Raw genomic sequence first — 26,497 nt, 5'->3', positions numbered from 1 at the left:
TTTGTGTGCTCTCCCCTGATTGGGTATTTTCTCTTTTTATTAGTGTGTTGAGAGGTAAGATCGTTACCTTAAACTCTGTCCTGCCTCAGCCTCCTGAGTGTTGGGATATACGTGCATCACTGTGCACACCTAGCTACTGTTGACTGTTTCCTATAAACAGGAGGCAGAAGCGCTCTCAGCTTACCCCAGTCTTTTACCAGGTTATTAGATATGTAGAGAATCTTCAGTTTCCTCATTACATGGATCCCTTTCAACTTCTCAATAAAATTGTAGGAGATCCACAGTTCTTCTAGTGTGTCTCCGACTGCTTCCTAGGAAGGAAAACATTGAATTTACACTCTTATTTTTAACTCTCATGCCTAACTCCTCCCTTACAAAGACAGCGGAGAGATCTGAGACTTGCCAGTCCACCCAAAGAGCTGACACTGTGGAAGTCCTAGTTCATGAAGGAACAAACAGAACATTCCCTCCCCTATTGAGTGGATCTGAATTCTGTCCTCCAATAGCTTCATAAACAGTCAAAGTAGCCACTGAAGTCACAAGAAGAGAAACAATGGCAACACTCTGTCATTTGTATTGAATGGTAGTTCCAAACTACTTTTTTATAGGTTATATTATTTGGTCCTGAGGAAACTTTAAAGTAGATAAACCAATTTAGTTTCTTTGTATTATATAGGACTCTAAAAATCACTTACATTCTCTTTTTGTTCTCTCTTGCTCTCTTACTCTTACTCTATTCCCTTCTGCTTCTCTCCCCATTCCCTTCCACCTTCTCTCCACGTGCACATGTCTGGCCTCTACTCCTCTACCCGCCCCACCACCCTCTTTACTTCCCTCCCCATGCCCTGAATAAACGCTATTCTATACTTAAAAAAAAAAAAAAAAGATCACATATTAATTCTCAGAACTTGCTCTAAAATTTTCTCAACATTTTTTTCACTCAACAAGTTTTTCTCAACATTTACTAGAGAAAAAAATTAATTATTAACATTGAGAGAATTTTGTACTCTAAGAGCCCAAGGTCTCTCACTGGCTTGATGATCATCAATTCGGGTGGGCTGGCCAGCCGGCCAACCTCAGGGATCCCATCTCTACCTCCCCAGCTTTGGGATTACAGTCACATGCTAAGGTGCTCTTCCAGGGAATTCTAAGGGTCAAACACAATCCCCTTGTGCTGTACAACAAACAGTTGGCCAATTGAGCTATCTCTTTAGACCTCATCTTATCTTTTCGATATATAAAATTTAATTTTAAATACTTGATCTTCCTATTATAGCATAAAAGTTATTATATCATACTGTCTCTTAAATTTTAGGCAATCACTATTTGCACAAAGATTTTCAGTAGACATTAGACAAATGCAATGATCTTTTCCTTTAAAACAAAATGCTGGGCAGGTCCCATTGTTTCTATTTGTGTGTTTCCCCACCCCTTACAATTTGCATATCCCTTCATGATAATGAGTGGTGGGCCCAGATCCAACTCTGGGCAATTGTCCTTTAAAAGACTATGGAAAAATAAAATCCTTAATGAATTTTTCATCATGGCAAAACTAGGAGGAAAATTGAGAATAGGGTAGCCTGGGTTAACACAGCCATCTCAACCCCATACTTACTTCACCTTAGGGTTTTTTTTGTTTTTTGATTTTTTTTTTTTTTTTGGTTCTTTTTTTTTTTTTTTCCCCCCCCCCGGAGCTGGGGAGCTGGGGACCGAACCCAGGGCCTTGCGCTTCCTAGGCAAGCACTCTACCACTGAGCTAAATCCCCAACCCTTCACCTTAGTTTTAACTTTCCAAGTAGAAAGTGAAGAATTTTAATCACACTGCCTTGGCACTCCTATGCCAGAAAATTGTGACTTAACTAAGTTTTCTAAACTAATATTCTGACATCTTCTTCCAAATGATTTAATTACATTATGTTGTGGTTTGCCCTGGAGTTATCTGTATTTTGATGCTGATTCCACTGTCCCAAGGACAGTGGCCTAGTCAGTAATCAGGGATCAGGTGACTTCACCAGAGCCTCCCCATTGAACTTGTAAAATATGGGTGAGGGGCAGGTACAGGATAGAAGGAGGCCTGTCATTGGATGAGAGGAAGGATGGGTGGGAGAGACGTTTGAAGGAAGAGGAGGAGACTGGAACGGAAAGGAGGAAGAGACAGGAGGGACAGGTAGAGAGGCCGTGGCAGGACAATATGGCAGATGACATTAAGATTCCACGCTGTACCTTTACAGCTTGTTACAAATGTTTTTAAGGGATGGATGTGTTTGGGCTTTGTATGTTTAGGTGGGCAATTGTATCTTATCAATTGGGTCAAAGGTTATTCTTGTGTTCTTTCATGTGTAGATTTAAGTGTAATGGACTGTGGGGCCGCTGGTCTGGGCCACCAGGAGTTGAGATGTGTGTTTCTGGCATGGAAATCTGCCTTGGGAACTAGATGGGTAGAGAGATTGCTGCCAGGCCCAGAGAAAGGCCTTCAGCAGTGTGATATGGGATGGAGCAGAGCAGGTGAGACGCTTTGCTGACTGAGAATTAAGATACCCAGCAGATATCTTGGGGCACCACAGTGTAGATCTAGTAGGGATAAAAGATACCCTTTTATTTTTTATATTTTTACAACAACAATATCACACATAACTTTTAGAGCAAAAGAACTGGTCTTCAGATAATTTAAGTTTCATTATACCCAATTTCATTGCCTTGGATCTCTGTCTTTCTCATGTCTCCATGAACTCAGCTGAGCTGTAGCTAAGGGCGGAGGCTGGCCTTAGCCTGCATGTGCTATGGGTTCCGTCCTCAATGCTACATTGCGAGTACTGAAATCTAACGAGTAGGGGCTTCCTTGCGACTAGTGTGTTATGTATGAGGTTTGGGAGTGCGAAGGTTTTATTGGCTGCTGTTGAGAGCACTTTGGATCACATAGTGACAGATCATTATTGTATGAAGAATTCAGATAATATAGCATTGCTTATGACTGTAGAATGTGTTATTTCTAAATTCTTTAGGATTTTTTGTAACTGATTACTCAAGTATATAATGACTAGGTCTTTTTTCCCTCGGGCAGCTCTGGGCTTAAACAGGGCCTTACTGTATCATTGAGCTACAGCCCCAGGTTAAAAAAAAAAATAGGTTTTTATCTTATATATTATTAGTTGCTGAAGAAAACCTACCTCACTTATTGCAGCAATGAGAACTACAAATGCCAAGAAATACATTTTGGCTCAAGAAGTGTAGAAGGGGGTGGGGGGAGGGGGGATTGGGGATTTAGCTCAGTGGTAGAGCACTTGCCTAGCAAGCGCAAGGCCCTGGGTTCAGTCCCCAGCTCCAGAAAAAAAGAAAAAAGAAAAAAAGAAAAAGAAAAAGAAAAAAAAAAAGAAGTGTAGACGGCTTTATAGTAGTGGGTCTCAATATTCCTAATGCTGTGACCCTTTAATACCGTTCCTCCTGTTGTGGTGACCCCAACCATACCAATTATTTTCATAGCTGTAGTTTTGCTACTGTCATGAATCATAACATAAATATCTGTGTCTTTGATAGTCTTAGGTGAACCTTGGGAAAGGGTTCTTCAACCCCCAAGAGGTCACAACCCACAGGTTGAGAACCACCATCTTATAGAAATTAAAACTTATATATAATTGTATTGAAGAACAGCAAAATAAGCTAATTTACCTATAAGAAAAATTTATTGCTATAAAGACATCAATCAAATAAGTCTATACATTTAATGCATTTCTATTAAGATTTCCAAAAGGAATTTATATTTATGAATTCAACAAAGTGATTTTCAAATTTCTCCAGAGTAAAAATTCCAGAAAAGTCATAAACATTTTACAAGAGAGAGAGAGAGGACTTGTCCTAGTGGATATCACAAACAATATAAAGCTAAAGAAAACGAAGGCATCAGACAGGCAGCAGGGACTCACGAAAGAACAAGAGGAAACTAACCAAGCAAGAACTCACTCACACACAGAGTTTAGGGGACAGCATTCCCAAACAGAGGGAAGGGGGGAAGGTAGGTGCCAGTGCACCATGGGCATGCAGTACCCACAGTAGACAACAGAGGGCATCAGATCCTCGAACTAGAGTTTTGGGAATCAAACGGGGTTCTACCAGAGAGGCCAGTGACCTTAACCACTGAGCCATCTATCCAGCCCCCAAAGAGACTTTTCTAAAAATGCCTATTCATGGGTTGGGGATTTAGCTCAGTGGTAGAGTGCTTGCCTAGCAAGCACAAAGCCCTGGGTTCGGTCCCCAGCTCCAAAAAAAAGAAAAAAGAAAAAAAATGGCTATTCATTTGGAGAAACAGAAACAAATAATGTCTAATATTTAGATACATGTAAAACTAAACTCCAGATGGATTAGTAAACTCTATTTGGTGTATGTGCACATGTGTGTATGACTGTGTGTGTGTGTGTGTGTGTGTGTGTGTGTGTGTGTGTGTGTGTGTGTGTGTGTGTGTGTGTGAAGCCTGAAGCCAGAGGTCAAAGTTGGGTATCTATCTCTATCAGTTTCCACACCTATTTTTTGAAGCAGGGTTTTTCACTAAACTAGAGCTCACCAATTGGCAGGGCTGGCTACTGAGCTCTGAGAATCCCCCCACCTCTGCTTCCAATGTGCTCATGCCCAACTCCTCTACATGCTGGAGGAGACTCAGGTCCCCTGCTTATGCAGCAAGCACATCACCCACAAAACCATCTCTTCCTCCTCATTCCACCCAATGTACAACTTCTGTTAGCATTTCTCCTATAATAAGCTCTGTAAGAATGAAGATTGTTTTGCTTTTATGTTTTTTTGTTCTGTTTTTTCAAGACAGGTTTCTCTGTGTAGCCCTGGCTGTCCTGGAACTATAGATCAGGTTGGCTTTGAACTCAGAGATCCACCTGTCTCTGCCGTGTGAGTGCTGGGATTAAAGGCATTCAGCACCACACCTGGCTCACAAAGACTTTTAAATTCTACCAGGTATCTAGTGCTAGCCAGGTATTAAGGCAGGTATTCACAGGGCTGGAGGAATCTCGGTGGTTAAAGAACTTGCTCTGTAACCCTGAGCGGCAGTTTGGGTCCTGGCACCCATAAAATAAGCCAGGCATCCCCACAAAGACCCAGCTCTGAAGCAACAGACAGTAGGGTCCTTGGGTGCTGGCTTCTAGTCTAACTGGATCCAGACTCAACTTTCCTGTGCTGGGAGAGACTGTGCTTCAGATACATGTGGAGAGGAGCATGCATCTACCTACAGATGGCTCATCCAGTAAAAACATCCGCTGCTAAGCCTGAGGACCTGGGTTCAATCCCCAGGAACCACGTGGTTGGAGAAGACAACTGAGTCCCAAACATTCTCTTCTGACCTCCATAGGCATGCCATGGTGTACACACACACACACACACACACACACACACACACACACACACACACACACAGGCATTCAGAAAATGTGGATATACTGTATGGATTACAAGGGAAAATTACATATTAATTTAAATTTTAAAAGGAGATACTGACCTGGTGAGGTGGCTCATGAATAAATTTGCATTCTGCTAAGTCTGAAGACCTGATCCCAGGACCCACAAGTGGAAGGGAACTGATCCCTTCAAACAGTCTTCTGACACCCACATTCATGCCACAGCACAAACATAAACACACATGCACACACAATACATAAATAAATACTAAAAATAAATGAATTAAGATAAAAAGATATAAAACAGACATACAGTCCAATTCCATCTAACTGACTGTGGAAGCACTGAAGACATTAAGTGGTCGGGCAAGCTGTGAGCGATTTTAAATTGTCAGAGTTGGTTTTCTACTTGTAAAGCTTCTACAGTGTAAAAATATTATTTTTAATAAAGGGTATTATATTATTATTAAAATATTATTTTTAATAAAAGGTGCACTTTTGAAAAAGTGACACACGACCTACCAGTCCATTTAGGTTCTTGATGTTGTTTCTTCCTAAGGACAGAATCCTCAAGTTTTCTGTTGTGGAAAGAAAGCATTTGGTCATGAAAAATATAGAAACAACTATCCTGACTCCAGGAGAACAACATGCTATAAGGAATTTTACAAAATAAATATCTCTACACAGTGCGTTAAAGACGCTCATTACAAAATGGGCAGGAAAGCTAGCGAGGTTTAGTAGACATCTGCTGCCAAGCTTGAAGAGCTGAGTTCATTTCTCGGAATCCACACTGGAGGAGTGTAAATTTGGGGGACTATTCTATTGCCCCTTTTAAAAACTTCAGGCACTACGCTGCGCAGATTCTGAGTTGTTCTGCCTAGCATGCTGGCCTGGCCTGCTTCCCAGCCACGTGCCCAGCATTTACCACCCTAATCTCTCCCCGCCTGCTCCTGTTTCGCCTGTCCTCTCTCTCATGGTGACACCCCTAGCGACCAGCTCAGATCAATCTCGCGTGGTGAATCCCCCACTCCCACCTCTCTCAGGACACCAGTCACACCTTCTCTCCTCCTCCAGCAAAGAGACTGATTGGCTCTTTATTGACCAATCAGAATATGAAGGAGACGGATGAAGTCAGGAAAAGACAATACAAAACCTGGACTGCGTGCGCCTCTCGGTCTCCAGGTATAGAAATCAGCATCTGAATATACTGTGCACAAACCCGTTTCTCAGCAGAAGAGACTCCCCACAAGTGGTCCCCTGAACTTCAGCAGACTTTAATTACAAAGACACCAAGGTAGAGGAAATAGCTGAAATAGCCTAAATCAATAAGAACGCCATTTGAGACACAGACCCAGGAAAAGTTAATACTTCTTCCATCCCCAAATACTCAATGGCACTGAGGTATGGGGGTGCTGAGTGGATTGTATAGACGCTATGGTTAGGATATGAGATGTCCCCTGAAAGGCTCAGGTGTTAAAGGCTTGGTTCCAAACGCAACAATTGTGCAGAGGAAGAACTTTGGGGAGCTGGCTGAGTCATGATTAATCCTTGTGGCATTAGTGGGAGATGGTAGGAATCAGGAAGTGGGGACAAGGGGGAAGAAGTGAGCCAATATGGGTATAGCCCGAGAAGACATGCCTTGTTTGTGGTCGCTTTCTCTCTCTTTTGGGAAGCACAACCAATCTCCCTGACACAACATGCTGCCATGGTGTCCATCTTGTCTCAGGCCCAAAGCAACAATCTAGATGAAGTTGACTGAAAACTCTAGAACCACGAACTGAAGCAAATCCTTTCCTTCTCCTGAGCATTCGTCACAGGGTAAGGAGTCTGTCTGCCTAACATGAAGACTGGAAGGTTTCCTGGCTGTGGTGTATCCTTTTGAGAAGCCATAAAGCATAGCATATGTTCCAAACTATGAGCACTGCTAGTCTTTACTGAAGGGTTTTTGTTTTGTTTTTAGTTCTGGAGATTGAACCCAGGGCCTTCTATATGTCAGGCAAGCACTGTACACTGAAGCTGGTTGGCAGCCACCCCCCAATTTTGAGACAGGCTGACCTAGAATTCATTATGTAGCCTTGGCTGGTCTTGAACTTGCAGGGATCATTCTGCCTGAGCCTGCCACAGACTGAGGTTATAGGCATGAGCCACTAAGCCTAGCTTCAGCCCTTCCCCTTTAAACACAGGTTTATTCTTGAGACAAGGTCCTGCAGGGATGCTCATGCTGGCCTTAAACTCCAACTGCTGTCCTCAGCCTCCCAAGTAGCTCATTACACATGCATGCTACCACACCCAGCTTATACGCACCATATACAACTCTACACTTCACATACATTCGCTCACTTGATCTTTACAGTAACTGTACTTATCAGTAGGCAAAAGTTAAAACCAAGGTGAATTATTATAAATTCTCTCAAAATAGTGATCTGGAAGATCCTAGGAGGATGTGGCACTTGATGTGGCATTCTTGATCCTGACCTTAATTTCTTATAGATTTTTCTTGTGAGACAAGACTGTACTCGTTGGGGATTTAGCTCAGTGGTAGAGCGCTTGCCTAGAAAGCGCAAGGCCCTGGGTTCGGTCCCCAGCTCCGAAAAAAAGAACCAAAAAAAAAAAAAAAAAAAAAAAAAGGACTCTGGTTTATGGATCCACACGTTGGGCTGGGGATTTAGCTCAGTGGTAGAGCGCTTACCTAGGAAGCGCAAGGCCCTGGGTTCGGTCCCCAGCTCCGAAAAAAAGAACCAAAAAAAAAAAAAAAAAAAGACTGTACTCAATGAGGAGCACTGTATAAGCAAGTGTACAAAAGTTATAAAAAAGTAAGGCCAGGCGTGGTGGCACATACTTTTAATCCCAGCACCCAGAAAGAAGAGGCAGGCAGGTGGGTCTATGTGAGTTTGAGGCCTACTGGGTCTACATAGTGAGTTCCAGGACAGTCAGGGATACACAGTAAGACCGAGTCACAAACAACAACAAACAAAGAAAACCAACAAACAAGCCAACAAAGAAATGGTATGCCCCTGTTTGAGAACGACTAGGCAGTAGGTTTTAGATGACTCAGACAGGAGCGTTAGATATTAAATGTCTATTGGGCACAAGGACTGACACAAAGGTCTCTGCTGTGGAGAACAGTGCCTTCAGAATGAGAACTCTGGCATCAGTGTGACAGTTGACCAAAGAAAAGAGAGAAAGGATCACTTATGCCACAGTCACCAGGGCGTGCTTCTCAAACCCTGCAAGTCATGATCCTTTAATAGGCTGTGACACCAGTGGAGTGTGTTGTAGGCTGGGTGGTAGTTTAGAGCTAGCATGAAAAAACCCATGAAAAGATGGTTGTTGTACACTTGCAATCCCAGATCTAGTGAGGTGAAGACGGGCAGATTCCTGGGACTAGCTGGCTGGCATGATCTACTTGGCCAGAAAAGAAAGCGTTCTCCACCCCTCAACTTTGGTTTCCCAAGATAGGGTTTCTCTGTGTAGCCCTGATTATCCTGGAACTCACTCTGGAGACCAGGTTGCCACTGAACTCAGAGAGGTACCTGCCTCAGCCTCCTGAATGCTAGGATTAAAGGTGTGCAGCACCGTAGCCCAGCTGTAAGAAAGCCTTTTTCACACAGCAAGGTAGATGGCTACTGAAGAACAACACCTAATGCCATCCACACAATATCCATTCATATACTCTTACACCAAAACCACGCAAATTTAGTATATTATAACTGACCAAAGAAAAGAAACAACCACGTTTTTTTTTTTTTTTTTGGTTTTTTTTTTTTTTTTTTTTTTTTTCCGGAGCTGGGGACCGAACCCAGGGCCTTGTGCTTCCTAGGTAAGCGCTCTACCACTGAGCTAAATCCCCAGCCCCTACAACCACGTTTTAAATGCACACTAGAACCTAGGCTACAAGGACATATGCTATTCTCCAAACTACCCCAGTTTGTGTGTGTATGTTTGATTTGTACATTTATAGAAATGCATAATAAATTCAAATATATTGTTTCCTTCGAGACTTATGGGGAAGCTAATAAGGAACTACGTTAAAGATTCAGCTCCTAGAAACAGAGAGCAGCAATCTGCGTGGCCTTCACAGAGGAGAATAAACATGACTCAGCGGTAGACTTGGAGCAGGGCTTGGGGGTGAGAAGGATGCCATAAACTAAACACTGGCTCTCCCAGAGACACACACGGGCCAATCCCTGGAGCCTGTAACTTGCTCTATAGGGCAGAAAAGTCCTTTGTAGACATCTAAAGATCTTGCCATAGAGCCAGCATTTGGGAGGCATAGGCCAGCAGAACTCTGAGTTCGAGGACAGCCTGGTCTATATAGTGCATTGCAGGACAACCAGGCCAACATAAAGACCCTGTTTTGAAAAAAAAAATAATGGAGGAGTAAAAGAAAAGAGGAAGAAAGAAAGATAAGAAAAGAAAAGAAAAAAAAAAAAGAGAAGAGACCTTGAGATAGGGATCCTTCTTAGGCCAAGGGTGTGCTGAAAGTGTACATGCGTCCTCATGGGAGGGCGGCAGGAACTTAACACAGACAGAATAGAAGGTACTTGGATCACAAAAGCAGAAATTGGTATGATGCCCTCAGAAACCAAAGCATGTGGCAGCCACCAGAAAACAGAACAAGCAAGAAAAGGACTCATCCCAAAGCCTCAGGGAGGCTCCGTTTTTGCTCAGTGAAACTAATTTCATATTTGCAGCGTCTAAAACTGAGAGAATAAATCTGTCCCTTAAATCACTAGTTCAGCAGCCCTGGGGAACTAACTGAGGAAATAAGAAGCAGAGACAGCTGGGAGGGCAGTGGCACCGTTCACAAGGATAAGGACTTCAGACGAAACACGTTAACACACACAGGACAAATCTGAGCAAGTACACAGAGAGAAAGCTGGCGGTCTCAATCATCTCAGCTCTAACTCTATAAAAGCTTTCGACAAACTTTAAAACACTCAGGTCTCACGCCACTGCCCCTCCTTTCTTGTTGGAAACTTAAGACATGGATTGCATATAGTCCCCATCATCTGACAGTTTCTGTGGTCACAACAGGTGCCAGCCCCTGGGATGACACAGTGTCTCTAGAATGTCTGCTCCATAACTACAAGTCCAAGAGCCATCTGGACTGTGGGTCACTTACTTAGGCCATTCAGGTTGGCAATTTTTTCAATGCAGTTTGTAGACAGGGAAAGCTTCCTTTAAAAAAACAAAAACAAAAACAAAGAAAAACGTGAATTAATAAGAAGACCCTAACTGAAATGTCAGAAGTTATTTATCTATAGTAATGCCCATGGAAGATTTTAATTTCATGTTTCTTTTTATACAGAATCAATTTCCCCCTTCAGTCATAGAATTTAATCCTTCATTTTGAAATCTTCTCCCCCATTGATTATAAGTTAATACACATTCATTATAGAGAATTAAAAACAAACTTTTAAAGGGCAATTTGGTGTTATCTATTAAATGCTTAGTACATGTGTTTTTTTGTCCAATATTTCATAGCCTTCTGAGATATTTTTACTTCATTTTATGAATGAAGTTCAGGTACAAAGCTGTTAAATGATTTCCCCCAATATTGCACAGTTACAAAACAGCAGGGCCAAAGTGGAAACCCTGGAACATATATCTTACCCTCATGATTGACTTGAGGAGGAATTATTCATTTTTAATCTGCTTGAAAGAGCAAAAGCAATTACTATATGAATAGCTGGTGAGTAAAGGGTTAAAGCTGCATCATTTTGAGAGCCTCTCACCCACTCACCCACTCAGCACTGCAGTGGGAAGAGGAATGCCTTTGAATCTAGGGCTAAGGCTGTGAAGGAATTCTCTAATTCCTCTCGAGGCAGCCAGTCCAAAAGATGTCTGTAAAACACGAACAGACCAGCTTTTCCTGCATGCTTTCTGGGGACATGCTTTGGTGCATCACACAAACAAACCCCAAATTCACTGCCTTTTAGATGGTTTTATGATAAAAACATTTTAATTACTTTGAAGTCATAGTTGAAGCAAAATTTTTTCCCTGTGCTATGGTATGCTTTCATCACAAGGAACGAGTGGAACTCAGTAACTAAATATGTTTGCTTTCCCTTTTAATTCAAATACATCAGTCTAAGAGATTTGAAGATGTGTGCCCAGGAACGGTCCAGCTTGTTTACTGTAAATAAGGTGTGACAGGAGGTTGCATTAGGGGACATTATGCTTCTGTGAAGCTGAGACTGGGCTTATTTCCTACAGAAAGGGCAAGTGAAGGGACCCTAATTAGATAAACACAGGGTAAAGAACAGACAGGAAAGAACCTTGAAACTCTAGAGTATTCTATAGCCCTGACAAGATACAAGGAAGCACGCAAACATGGGGGATGATGTCTCAAAGTCTTGTTTCAAGTTAGCTACAGAATCCTGCTAAAAACTGTATGGAAGGAAGGCTTAGAAAGTAAATGAAAGGAATTAATATCAACCTGATATTTAAAAACCTAGAAAGTAAAATTACAAAATAAGTATAATTTGATCCCAATTAGAATTTGTTTCTTTTTATAAGACAGGATCTCATCTGACCCTGTGCTAAGGATCCTCCGGCCTTGGCCTCCGCCTCCCAGGGGCTGAGATTACAGGCATATGCCACCATGCCCAGTCTAATTACAATTACTCTCAAAGTAACTGTACTAGTCCTACAAGGTGTGATAATTTAGGTCCATGTTAATTCTTTTTTTCATATTTACTGTATTTTCCAGGCATTTTGAACTGTATTTTAAAGTTTGTTTTGTTCTGTTTGTTTTGGGGTAACCTCTTCGGCATCTAGTAAACAAACATGATATTCCTTTGGGTGCCTTTACAAGAGAAATAAACAGACGTTAAATTTTGTTTTGCTATTTTATTGCTGTACTTGGGTGGAACTCAAGGCCTTGCACACGCAAGTGCTAGACAAGTACTCTTCTACTGAGTCTGACCTCCAGCCCGCCTTCTCCCATTTGTGTGCACACACAGGTGGAGGCCTGATGTCGATGAGTCCTGCTCCTGAATCACTGTCCATCCTCTTCCACCTTGCTCCCTGAGTCAGGCTCTCTCTGTCAGACTCAGGACAAGCTTGCTCTGGGGATTCCTTGTCTCTTCCCTTTGAGCTTGGAATCACCAAGCACTGATGTGGGTTCTGGAGAGCTGAACTGCAGTTCCCAGTGTTTGGCAAGTGCTTGGACCACTCCAGTCTCTCCAGTCTCCTTCTCAGACCTTTTTATTTTATTGTGAGACACAGTCTTGATAAGTTGCTCAGGTTAACTTTGAACGACTATCCCCTGCTTAGGACATAGGCTACATAGCAAACTAATGATGCATTATGTTATTTAGCTTCTCCCGAAAGACTAAGAAACTTCTATCTACAAATACTTTCTCTAAGCTACACCGAATGCTGCCTTGTTGAGCACCACTCCATCAGTAATCTCATGAATCACGCGTCTCCACACCTGGCTCTGTCACGGGAGACGTTACAGTTAACAACAACAAAGGCCATGGAGAGCAACGTCTTTCTAGTCTGTGTATGAAAAGGAAGGAAAACGGAACAACAAGAGGATGAGAGAGGGGAACTCACTCGCAGTTAGCAAGTGTGGACAGAGACGCGTCCATCTTCTCTATGGGGGGGATCTGGGCATACAGCTTTATTTCTCTGGCATCAGATGGCTTCTGACCGGTCTTTTCTTCCTGTGGGAAAAATTAATTGGGCGCAAAATGATCCTCGGTTGTAATGTGGAACAAAAGAAGTCAGAATTTCCTAAGGCCTTTCAATGTTTGTTTCAAAATATTTACTATGCCTTACCAACTTAGATCATTACCCCCATTTACTGTTGGCTTTTGTGCTTAGTGGTCTTACAGCCTAACTAGCCAGACACCTGTTCAGACCTACAAATGGATACAAGCAGAAAAGAACTTCTAGTTGTAATATTTTAAGTCCTTTTAGAGTCTATTAGTCTTTGTGTGGGGCTGGAGAGATGGCTCAGTGGTTAAGATCATTGACTGCTCTTCCAGAGGTCCTGAGTTCAATTCCCAGCAACCACATGGTGGCTCACAACCGTCTGTAATGGGATCTAATGCCCTCTTCTGGTGTGTCTGAAGACAGCTACAGTGTCCTCATATACATTAAATAAATAATATTTTTTTTAAAAGTCTATTAAAGAGTGGGTGCAGCCCACAACCTTCCAGGAGGTCCAGGGTGACCAAGGGTTGTGATCTTGTGTGGTGAGGGCAGTGGGCCCTGCCAAGTCCCAGTATTATTTCTCATGAAGGAGGACCTGGGTGCATGTCTGCTGCAGTTGGTCTGTGTGCTCCAGGAAGGAAAATCCCTATGGATTGTTTGAAGGAAGGCTGCTACAGAGCTCTGCAGTATCCATTTTTTGAGTGTACAAGATCAGCAGTGGATTAAGAACCAAACGGGAAGCACAGTGGCTGCCGGGTCCCATCGACCTCTGGGCCAGGTGCTCCTCCCAAGGACACCAGAGAGAAAGGATCAGTGCTGTTCCTGAATGATTCTGCTGGTTGAAGTCATTTATAGAAGATCCAGGGCACTGAACAACTATGGGCTAAGAACTTAACATGTTTTGAGAATTGCCTATGGGAGAGATTCTGTTCAAGGACAACTCTTGATTGGATTACACAGTATGTGCATCCCAAGGCCATATGAGATCGACACAGGTAGTAACATAGAACCTTTTGTCAGCCTCCTCAAAAAAAAAAAAAAAAAAAAAAAAAAAAAGTCTATTACCTAATAACCGGGTGGTGGTAGTGGTGATGCATGCCCTTAATACCAGCGTTCAGGAGGCAGAGGCAGGTGAATCTCCTACATCTTCGTGTCCTCTTTCCCTCAAGCCCTAGACTGGGCCCAGCATCTTACATGTTATTGGGGATCTGAACTCAGGTCCTGGTGCTTTTGCAGCAAGCTCTTAACCAATTAAGCACTCTCCCCAGCCTCTGGACGCCTATTTTCATCTCATTTATAGGTTAGGGTAGAGGAAACTGACAGTAGATCTTCAGTAAGTGTTGGATTATTCATGCACCCATGATGGGCCTAAAGGACTCATTTATTTTGGATGAAATGCAAAAAGCCCAGAGGACAAATATTTCATGTTTCACTCAAGAATGGAGGTTAAAATGTTAATCTTTTCTTATAAAGTTTATCTTATAAACCATTAACTAATGGCTACCAGAAGCTGGGAAGAGCAAGGAGGATAGACAAAATTAGTCAGAAAGGAGGGGCAAGCTGGAGTGTTCTCTGGCACAGTAGAGTAATTATGATAAGTTTTGTACATTTCAAATGAGATTGCATGCAATCAGGGTGGTGTGACCATAGAGTGTGTATTTAAAAATAGCTATAAAAGAAAACTTTTATTACCACAAGGAGAAATGAAGATTTTGAGGTCAAAGATATGCTAATTACCTTAATATAATTATTTATGTTTTAAATATGTATGAAAATGTCACATCATACTTGATATATTTGTACAATCATTAAATGTCAATTAACACTTTTAAATGTTAAAAAAAAGAGAGTGTTGGGTCAATCAATGAAAAGATATACTTAATGCCTACAAAGATCTTAAACTTAAAGACTATTGGCTATAATGTAACTAGTAATAGAATCTATAAACCAAAACTAAATGAAGACAAAACCAAACCAAACATCAGCTACTATGAATAGGTAAGATAAAGTCCTAAAATACAATTTAAGGAAGATTAACTCTGAGTTTAGCCCATACTTTTCCTTTAACAAGTATCATGAACTATTTAGCCCAGCAGAAATGTGCATGTGTGTGTGTGTGTGTATGTGTGTGTGTGTGTATGTGTGTGTGTGTGAGCATCTGTGTGAGCATGTATGAGTGTTCTTGCACAAGTGTACCTATGAAAACCAGAGATTGATATTGGGTGTCTTCCTCAATCACTGTCTTATTTACTTATATATTTATCTTTGGCTTCTGGAGGCAGGGTCTTTTGTATCCGAGGCTATGAACACATTACTTAGTCAAGTATGACCTTGAACTTAATGTTCATACTACTTCCATCTCCTGGGTGTTAAGAGTATAGGCATGCACCACCCTGCACCATTTTATGTGATGCTGGGGAGCAAATCCAGGCCTTTGTGTATTCTAGGAGAACATTCTACTCTCCCAGTTGAGTTTCATCCCTAACATCTTCCTTCAGTTTTGAGACAGTGTCTCCCACTGAACCTGGAGCTCGCAGATGTGGCCAGCCTAGCTGGAACCCCCAGGAATCCTCCTGTCTCTGCCTCCTCAGCACTGGGATTTACAGGTGCTACTGCACCTGGTGCTTCAGGTGGGCACTGGAGATGTGAATTCAGGTCCTGTACTTATACAGCAAACACCTGAACTCCTGAGCCACCTGCCCAGTCCCAAGAAATGAATCCTTAAAATGCAGTTAGAATAAACACAGAAATTTATAAGCAATAAAATTAGAATTGAAACATCTCATTATTTTATTCACTTTTGTCTATTTCCCAGATACCTAGGATGCTGACAGATTTTTATTCAAAGTCTAGCTATAGAGATACATGGCTCAGTGGTTAAGACAGTAGTAAGTCAGGAGTTAGGTGTGCACACCATGGTAGTACCCTTGCTTAGCATGAGTAACCCCTGGGTTCCATCTACCCCAGCACCAGTACACCTACACCTACACACACACACACACACCTACACACACACACACACACACACACACATACACACACACACACACACCTACACACACACACACACACACACTCCCCAAAGAGATCGTTTGTCCAATTTTCCCCAGTGGTAATGTTCACAGAACTATAATCTATCACAGTCAGGGTATTGTTACTGATAATCAAAGCATTTACTCAGATTTTCTACAATCTGCCTGGTATCATTTGTGTTTATGAATGTGTGTAATTTATATTATATTTTTTAATAGTATAGAATAGTTTATTCAGGGCATGGGGAGGGGAGTTGAGAGGGTAGTAGAGACAGAGAAAGGCAGAGAGACAGAATAGAGGAGTAAAGGGCGGCCATGAACATGTGGAGAGAAAGGGGGAGAGTGGGGGGGGGGGAAGAAGACAAGAACATATGTTAACTCTTATACAATTTCATTACTTGTGTAGGCTCAGGCATCCACTACTGCAGTCCCCAAATCAAAAGAATCTCTTGTGCTGAATGGTCAAATGTAAACAATGGTCCAAATTCTCCTTGTATAGTTTCTTCTTCTTTTTTTTTTTTTTTTTCTTTTTTTCCAGAGCTGAGGACCAAACCCAGGGCCTTGTGCTTGCTAGGCAAGTGCTCTACCACTGAGCTAAATCCCCAACCCCCTTGTATAGTTTCTAAAAGAAGGAAAAGCCATCTACTCACCCATCTGGACAGGGCTTCTTTGATTGTTGTTGCTTTTGCCTTAAAAAGGGTAGGGGGAGAAGAAGCAAAGGCAGTCTTTAGAGGTGTGATCTGTTCATTCAGTTTTAATGCAATAATTACTGGCCTTGGCTTCCACCACTAAAGCATTCAATTCTTTCTTTGAAATTCTAAAATATATGCACAATTAATCTCCTAAGAACCCAGTGATTTCTTTAAATACCTCTCAGGAAAAAAGTGGAAATTATTGTATTGTGTCATATCTAAACATTTTACTCCAACTTGGTTTACAAAATAAAACAGCTTTTAGTATTTGATATTAAAATAGATCTTTTCCACTGATTCTATATGTTTTCTATATCTTAACATCAAAAAGTAAACGCACATTCTAATTATAAACAATTTACAGTCACTGAGGCAAGATAGCTATGATGAAATTTTAGAAAAATAGTAACAATTTTATGATATATATTTCTTTTTCATGTCTGCAAAGGATAACCTGACCAAAAAAAAAAAAAAACCCTGACTCTAGGGCTTTGCACATGGAAGGGAAGTATTATATCTGATATTTAAAAATGTATGTAGGGGGCTGGAGAGATGGCTCAGCGGTTAAGAGCACTGACTGCTCTTCCAGAGGTCCTGAGTTCAAATCCCAGCAACCACATGGTGGCTCTCAACCATCTGTAATGAGATCTGGATCTGATGCCCTCTTCTGGTGTGTCTGAAGACAGCTACAGTGTACTTATATATAATAAATAAATAAATCTTTAAATATATGTAAAAGAATATTTAAATATACGTAAAAGAACTCTTCATAAAGTGCTATATTAATAAGTACAGGAGACTAGAGAGGCCCCTCAGTTATTAAGAGCACTTATGCCTCTTCCAAAGGCCTGAGTTCAGCTCCTAGCATCCATGAAAAGCAGCTCACAACCACCTGTAACTCCAGCTCCAGGGCATCTGTACCTCTGGTCACACACACACACACACACACACACACACACACACAGGATCAAGTATAATAAAAACAAATCTTAAAAACCAAGTACAAAATAAATATTCTAAGTGACAGGAAAGTATCTGGTATAATTTAATTCCAATTATTTTTCTTTCATAGTAGAACATAAAATGTTTCATCTAATAATAAATAGCATCTTTGATTCAATATATTAAAAACTTTGAAAGCATATAAAAGATGTCCTTAATGAATCAAGAGGAGCCATAAACAATAGCAAAATGAAAAAGTTAGATATTACTATATCTAGAAAGTACAATTCTGTACCAATAACTCTTGTATCAAAAAGGGTCTTATGAGGCTGGAGAGATGGCTCAGTGGTTAAGAGCACTGACTGCTCTTCCAGAGGTTCTGAGTTCAATTCCCAGGAACCACATGGTGGCTCACAACCATCTGTAATGAGATCTGATGCTCTCTTCAGGTGTCTGAAGACAGCGGCAGTGTGTTTATGTATAATAAATAAATAAATAATCTTTTTTTTTCTTTTTTTCGGAGCTGGGGACAGAAGCCAGGGCATTGTGCTTGCTAGGCAAGAGCTCTACCACTGAGCTAAATCCCCAACCCCTAAATAAATCTTTTTTAAAAGGGTCTTATAAGTTCAAAAAAGAAAGAAGAGAATGCTGAGGTATACCTCAGCGGTGAGAATGCTTCCCTTCCATGCCCAAAGCCCCACAGCCAATCCCCAGTAGGGATGGGAAGAGGAAGTCAACATTCAATAGGAAACTTCTATGGTCGGATCGCCAGAAAACATGGTATAAGACTTAACATACTTTAGAAAGTTATCATTGCAAACTCAAAAAAGACAGAAGAAAAAGGAAGAAGAGGATGAAGATACGATTGATGTGTTCCAGCAGCAGACAGGAGGCGTCTACTGAAAAGGGAACCTGCTACTTTACTCCAGAATTTTGTTATAGACCAAGAATACATTCTCAATTAGAAAACCGCAATTTGGTCCCGCCACATCCTGACTACTGCAGTATAGTTTCTCTCCTCTTTCATTTCCCTGTCCCCATTTCTTTATTGTACATAAGTAACTGGTGTGTGTGCACAAGCATATTGCTCTTTTTTTCTTTTCCTTTTTTAAACTAAATGGCCGATGTTCTGTTTTGGTTACATCAGATGGAGACAGTCTGGGGACAGTTCTGGTTCTGTGACAATATCCCCCTTCTCCACTAGTGGCATGCTCAGTCAGCTCCTATCTCTCTATCCAGTAAGTTATTTTGCTCTCATTGTTTTAACAAAAGAATCCAACAACACAAAATCCTCGCATACCTTGTTCGATTGGAGAATTTTAATGTTTTTCATTTATCATTGTAAAACCAAGGACAATTTTATAACTTTTTTGTACGTAGCTGTTACATGTAGGGCAATCTGTCTTTAAGTAGGGATAAATTACTCTTGAACAAAATGATCCTAGATAGTTTTCCCTTCAAGTCAAGCGTCTTGTTGTTTAAATAAACTTCTTGTTTAAAATGAAAAAAAAAAAAAAAAAGATTGAAAACACTGAAAGGAGGTTCTTATATCTCTTGCAAGTTTGGCTGGACAAAAATGAAAGGCACATAAATTAAAAATAAAGAATATGAGAAATATTAATAACTACATACTTACTAGATCTAGAAATAAAATATTTAGAAGCAAAATACAGCAATAGCTTTAAGACAAATAATGTATGTATTCCAAGAAAAAAAAGAGCCCCAACTGTTAAAGACTTTGAATAGACTATAATATTTAAAACATTCAAATAGAATCAGAGATTTGGCCTGCTCTCTTCCCCCAAAGCTCCAAGTCTACAGTTTACAAGTAAGTCCTAAAACTTTTCGAGAACAAATATTCTTTGTTATACAAGTTGTTTCAAAAAACAGAAAATGTGGGGAAGCTGCACATTTGTGAGGACACTGTAAACTGTGGGATGGCTACACCCGGAGCCCTATGATCTTTCAATATAGATTTGATTCTAGAGACAACATCAGAATCTTCAAAGCCAATGACATATAATGACCATTAATGACCCTGATCAAAATAGTTTATCTTGGCCAGGTAGTGGTGCACGCCTTTACTCTCAGCACTCAGGAGGCAGAGGCAGGCGGTTCTCTGTGAGTTCAAGGCCAGCCTGGTCAGAGGGAGTTTCAGGACAGCCAGGGCTACACAGAGAAACTGTGTCTTGAAAGGAAGGAAGATTCAGTCCCCAGCTCCGAAAAAAAGAAAAAAAAAAAAAAAGAAAGGAAGGAAGGAAGGAAGGAAGGAAGGAAGGAAAGAAAACTAGTTTATCTCAACAATATAAGGAGCAAAACAGACGAATTGCTGTCAGTCATTAATTAATGGATTGGAGGGGAATCATGTTTACTTAGTGAGTGCAAGAAAACATACATATTTCTACACTGCATAATAAAAGCTATCAGCTGATAGCTGAACTGAAGCAAATACCATACCTCAGGGAACTCAGTTCCACAGCTGTTCACTGTATGTCTACTGTGTGACTTGCATTCTTCTATGTCATATTTTTTTTTCTGAGTCCCGAGATGACAGGTGTGCACCATCATGTCTGGTTTTCTATTTGATTCGGACACATAATGTATGAAACAGATTCCTGCCTTCCTAGAACTTAACATCTATTGAAGGAAGTAGATCTGTGTGTGTGTGTGTGTGTGTGTGTGTACAATATGCACATGCATATGTATAAACCTAATATATATGTAACCATATATATATACCATATTCATAAGAAAGTAAATAACTATAACATATAAAAGGTAAGTAAATATAAGCAAAATAAGTACTAAGTAAATCAAGTAATATACTAGAAGGCAAAAGTTATTAAAAGACAAAAAACAATGAGGTTAATAAATGGTATCCGGTTATTTGCCTATATGTGTAGAGAACATGTCTTTTAAATAAGCTGGTCAGTATGAACTGACTGGGACAGCAACATTAAAATAATTTTCTTTAGGATTCCCAACACATCAAGGATATTCAGTACACTGCTAGTTTAACACAAGGGCTCTTTGTCAAGGTTGTAATAAAGGAAGTACAAACTGAACTGATCAAAAGGAGGAGATCAAACCATCACCAAGTACAGATCCGAAGGAATAAATGGCTGTTAGTGCAAATGGTTCAGTAATGGACCGCGTACTGACAAAGCTAACAACAAAATCAGGAGGAGACAGTTTCCGCTTGAAACTGTTAAAAGACCATGACGGCATGTGGTATATACAAGAAGCTACTAAAATTCACAAACAAAACAAATTTAAATTAGCAAAACTATGAATTAACAATTCATAGATAGTCAACCCCAGGCAACCAATGAGACACTCAAGTGTTTGTATTCACTGAAAGTCAGAAAAATTAAGAGTAAAACAATAGAATTACATTATATATTATATGCATATATGCATCTTCATATTAGCAAAAGTTACTAAGAATATAGAGAAGTAGGAACTCCTGGGTAATGGTGGAGGGAGTAAAAACTGCTCTACATATCCTGGAAAAGCAAGATAAGGCCACACACCCTTTGACTAAACACTCCTTACTTTTATTTTCCAGGGAAACCTGTGCCTGGGCCCATAAAAAAGGAGCATATAAAAGAGCTTTCACAACATTGTGGGAAGAGTTAGAAGCAATCTACCTATTTACCGCAATATAAGTTGCTGTAGGATACTGGTTCCTCTTAAGATAGGAACCAAAAATTCCTAAAGGACCAGGTGGACATCATGAGTGGGTAGAGCTGGCTAGGTAAGGTCAGAGGTCATGTAAAGAATTTAATTCTCCTTAGCTCCAGATAATTTCTGGCTGGTGGAATTTGCAGGGACAAAAAAAGGTATCCTGCCACTTTATTTCTTCAAGTATAAAAACTCCATTAATTAACTAATGCCCTTTCTTCATACACCATCAAGAAAGGATTGCCAAGCATGGCAGCATAGGCCTATGATCTTAGGACTAAGTAGGCCATTGTGATGGTTTGCATATGCTTGGCCCAGGGAATGGCACTATTAGAAGGTGTGGTCTTGTTGGAGGACGTGTGTCACTGGGGGTGGGCTTAGAGATCCTCCTCCTAGATGCCTTAGGATGGTCAGTCTGTTCCTGGCTTCCTTCGGGTGAAGATGTAGAACTCAGCTCCTCCTGCACCATGCCTGCCTGGACACTGCCATGCTCCCACCTTGATGACAATGGACTGAACCTCTGAACCTATAAGCCGACCCCAATTAAATGTTGTCCTTTATAAAGTTTATATTGGTCATGGTATCTGTTCACAGCAATAAGACCCTAACTAAGACAGCCATGGATCAAAAATTTGAGGCTGGTCAAGGATTCATAACAAATTCAATCCAAGCTTAAGCTACACAGAGAGACCCGGTCTTCAAAAAACGGAAAATAAAAGATGCCATCAGTTACCTAAGTGTATTTTGGTAATATTAAATGTGGGTCCCAGAGATCAAACTCAGGTCATCAGGCTTGGCAGCCAAGTGCCTTCATTTTCTTCTCTGAGCCATGTCTCCAGACTCAGAAACTGGAGTTTGAATGTAGAATACATTCTTTTTCTTGGAAACTATAATAAACAAGACTTTGGAAACTACTTTAAAAAAAAAATCCAGGGGCTGGAGAGATCTCAACAGTTGAGACTACTTATGGTTATGTTGCAGAGGACCAGAGTTCAATTCCCAGCACCCACCCTGGGTGACTCACAACCACCTGTAACTCCAGCTCCAGGGGACAGGGACTCCACCGGTACCCACACACGTAGTGAAAAACAAGTCTAAAAATAAATAGCCAGGTATGGTGGCCCATAGTTTAAAAATATTCAAGTAATTCGTAAACATGTATTTCTGAAAGAATCAGACTTACCACTATGCAGTCAGTATGGGGGAACATGACTTCATTATTCTAACACCCTAGGCTTAATTCCTGTGGGTTGACCTAACACTGGAAACACACACACACACACACACACACACACAAACACACACACACACACACACACAAAACTACTAATCCAGTTAGCAAGCCAACCTTATACTTTGCTAAATAGTTCTGGCTGGGTTGGATCTGAAATCGTTTCCAAACTAATAGTTTGAAACATCAAGTACGTAAGCAAAAGAGGTACGTTTTCCTTGGTGACAAGCATCATTAGTTAAAATTGTTGCTCCATAAGAACTCTGCGTAGACTACAAACCTAAAGCAGCAGCGTTTCTCAAAGTGTGCTGAGATGCTCCCCAATTTCAGAGATGCTTAAAGTGCACCTTTGAAAGACACATTCCTGAACCCCCTGTCTTATTATAAACAACAAAAAAAAATGTGCATTCCAACGAAGCTCATATTTAATCATGTTGGAACTGGAGGAACATTGGCCCGATAAATCCATCAGAGACAGTTCGAACACATCTAATAACAGGACTCACCCTCACTATAAGGGCAACTGGCACAGCTAATGCTGCTGCAGCTGGAGATCTCTGTAACTAGCCCCGATCCCTCCATCCCACCAGGGGGTGAGGAGAATTAAAAATCACGGTCACAGAGTCCATCCTATCTCCTTTCCCACTCCAATCCGCTTTTCTGAGAATTTCCAGCTGTCTTTCCTTTTCTTCTGTCAGAGTCCCTTCAGCTTAACCTAACTTCCTGTCAGCCTCTGGCCTCCCTCTCCGCAGACCACCCCCCGCCTGGACTGCTCGGGCCTTGGGCCTGCGGCTCTGTGAAGCCAGCATTCCCTTCCTCCTCCTACCCGAGGTGCCAGCACCCCGCCACCCTCCACACTCCACAGTCACCCCTTTTCCCACTCTCAATCTCCTCTCGGGTTTGGCTGCGAGGCCTGGAGGGTACTCACCATTCTGGCGGTTGCTACCGTCACTGCTCTGGTTGCTAGGGCCCGCTGGGGTTAGTGCGCAGGCGCACCGCTGGAGCTCTCCGTCTTGGCTGCACTGGCAGCGGTCCTTTCTCTCCGCCTTCAGGGTGGTGCGAGCGGAGCATTGTGGGACGGCTGGCGGCCCCCCGGGTCCTCCAACCTCTCTTCGCTGAGCAGGTGCGGGTGTAGACAAGACCTGAATTATCTGCGCAAGTAATCCATGCACTTTCCTAATGCCAGAATTGCCTTAAACGTGGAACTTTCAAACCTCCTAGTAACATTTGCATTTCTGATATAAAAGAACTTTTAAAATAAAAAGTCCTTCCCTGGGAAAATGACTCGAAAGATTAACTAACTGTCTTAGGCAGTTGGCTTGGCCATCTTGCTCAGTATACTCAGAATTAAACTGTGAACTTCTCTTACTCTTTTCCTTACTCTAGATCCTCCAAGGAGAACCCAGGTGCCTGAAACCTGAGATATACATTTAAAGTATTACAAAATGTTGATTTTTTTTTTTTTTTGCAACCAAAAATTTTTTTCCTTCTCTAAGAAATCAGGTAGAAAGGTTAAACAGACGCATTTTTTGTTTGTTTGTTTGTTTGTTTGTTTCTAAGACGAGGTTTTTCTATTGTAGCCCTGGAAACACCTCCTGTCTCTGCCTCTGGAATGTATGTGTGTGTTGGGGGGGGGGAAGATACACACACACACACACACACACACACACACACACACTTGATCTCAACAGGGTAACACTGTTTATGGGATCAGAAAGGGGCCCCAACCTCTGCCTGGGATGAAGACTGAGCTCACTTAAAGTACACATATAGAATGTAGGTAGCCACCAGGAAGTTACAGCTATTTTTGGCAGTTATACTGGGAGCAGGGTGTGCCGTGTTTTAGAAACCAGGGTTTATTGTTTCTGCAAGTGAATCTGAATGGTCAGGCTGGGGCTAAGGCATTCTTTATGGTCCAGCTATTTTCCAGTACAGCCTCTCAACCTGAGGCTATCACTCAACCAAAAGGTATTTGTATTTTAAGTAAATTCAAGTTGCCAAGCAAAAATAGTTGATGGGATCCTCTTTAAAGTCTATGTAATACACACAAAAGTGTGTAAACATATATTTAAAGGGGTATTATGAAGGTATAATGATTGTTAACCACAGAATTGTGCCTCCTCAAAATTCGTATGCTGAAGTCTAATGTGATTGTCACAGTATCTAGAAACAGGACCTTTGAGGTTAAATAGGGCCATAATCCACGACTCATGTCCTTGTAAGAGTAAAAGACACCAGAAGCACCATCAACAAAATACAAAAAGCCATTGGAGGACCTCATAGCCTGTGCCTTGGTCTTTAACTGAAGGTTCCAGACTGTCAGAAAATAAAGCCCTATTACCGAAGTCACTTAATTTATGGAAACTTATCACAGCAGCTCAAGGTGACTAATACAATGTTATTGTTGTGGATTTCCTGATTGCTCTGTGATACAATATTTTCATTTAAAAATAACAAAATTTCATTATAAAATAGAATAATGAAATCACATTTTTAACTAAGGAATTGATAAAGAAACATTTATTAAAGAAAATAAAAACATGTTTGTAACATACCATGGTTTTCAATAGACTACCACATTACCCATCCCTACACTAGAGTTTCTCCTTGCCTGTCAAAAGTTCCTTACCAATTTCGTGTATATGTGAATCCCATCCTCAAACTTAGCCAATAGCCAGCTCAATATTCACCTCACCAAAGACTATGGGCTATGCCCTATAGAAGTAATATTCACAGTGAAATATCAGCACATCCACTTCACAAACTCACATGTATGTCCCCTTTGTCACTGCAGCAATAAACCGACTATGAATAAGTCTCGTTTACTGTCAGGTCCAAGAGAAACTCTGGACAAATGTCTAAGTGGGGTTCCTATTAGCACACCAAAGCACATGCGGTCCTCCAGGCTTGCTGGGTACCAGTGACTGCTCTCAGCTCTCCTCACCCTCGACCCTACCCTAAACTAATCCAGCTCAGCTCCTGCATAGATTTCTCTTCCCCCAGCTTCTCCTATATAATCCTGCTATTTCAGCAATGAGCCCCGCTCCCTCTCTCCGTGTGTGTCTCTCTCTGTCTCCTCTTCCTCTCTCACTCTCCTTCCACCCCCTCCTCTCATGGCCTTGTTCACGATACTGGCAATGTTTAATCTGCTACTTTCTCTCCCTGCTCTGGAATCTTCCAGATACTTCTGGACATACTCTCCTTCATAGCTACAGTAAAACAAAAACAAAAACAAAAACAAAACCTCAACCATACTGTGGAATGGTCATGTCCTTACTTTTATGCATACCATTATATCAAAGTCATATTATTAGACTGAAAGACCCCCAGAGCAGGGAGACCCTTACTCAAGTCTCAGGATGATACAACCCCCCAAGAACTCACATGAGACCGTCCTTGCTGTAATAAAAATGAGGTTTATTGATAGGAACCAGTGCACTGGGGTCGAGACTCGTATCCCACGCAGGGGCAGACGAGTTTAACCCCAAGTGGCTGGGAGAAGAGGTATCTAAAGGAAGAAACCACAACCCAAGGAGGTAGGGAGGGCGTCATTGGAAAATGTCGAGAATACCAGTGAAAAATCACAAGGAGAAGCTTTCTGTTTCTCAAGATTGTTTAACTTTATGGCCAGCCAGTTCCTGGGAGAAGCTTCCTGTTTCTCAAGATTGTTCTTTAAGATTTTAATCTAACTTATGGTCAGCTAGTTCCTGGGAGAGAGTTGCCGAACTGGCTGGTGTAATTGCAGTTCTAGAACCCGACCAGTTTCTTTCTTCTGCTCTAAACTTTTGTCTAGGGGGGCAACCTTAAAACTTCTACCTTTCAAGACATTTATGTGCCTCTACAAAATAACTCAAC

General features: G+C 41.3%; 1 protein-coding gene across 4 annotated transcripts in view; it reads right to left on the bottom strand.

Annotated features, from left to right (window-relative positions):
- The window catches only part of Dnal1 (dynein, axonemal, light chain 1), a 31,255-nt gene extending 7,627 nt beyond the window's left edge, over nt 1-23,628 (bottom strand). Inside the window, exons 1-7 of one of the 4 annotated variants that reach the window (XM_087554669.1) lie at nt 22,595-23,628; nt 20,185-20,305; nt 16,744-16,782; nt 12,960-13,069; nt 10,519-10,574; nt 5,916-5,971; nt 185-311 (exon numbers count right to left, since the gene is read on the bottom strand). In XM_087554669.1, coding sequence (XP_087410795.1) covers nt 185-311; nt 5,916-5,971; nt 10,519-10,574; nt 12,960-13,069; nt 16,744-16,782; nt 20,185-20,295 — 499 coding nt within the window. In that variant the 5' untranslated portion in view covers nt 20,296-20,305; nt 22,595-23,628. Of the gene's footprint in view, nt 1-184; nt 312-5,915; nt 5,972-10,518; nt 10,575-12,959; nt 13,070-16,743; nt 16,783-20,184 lie in introns of all 4 variants that reach the window. The other 3 variants (XM_087554670.1, XM_087554668.1, NM_001109477.2) reach the window with 3 other exon arrangements.
- Nucleotides 23,629-26,497: the final 2,869 nt, after the last annotated feature.

This window comes from Rattus norvegicus, chromosome 6 (assembly GCF_021556685.1).
Source record: "Rattus norvegicus strain SHRSP/BbbUtx chromosome 6, alternate assembly SHRSP_T2T, whole genome shotgun sequence".
Lineage (NCBI taxonomy): Eukaryota > Metazoa > Chordata > Mammalia > Rodentia > Muridae > Rattus > Rattus norvegicus.
This window is presented reverse-complemented; position numbering and strand designations above follow the sequence as displayed.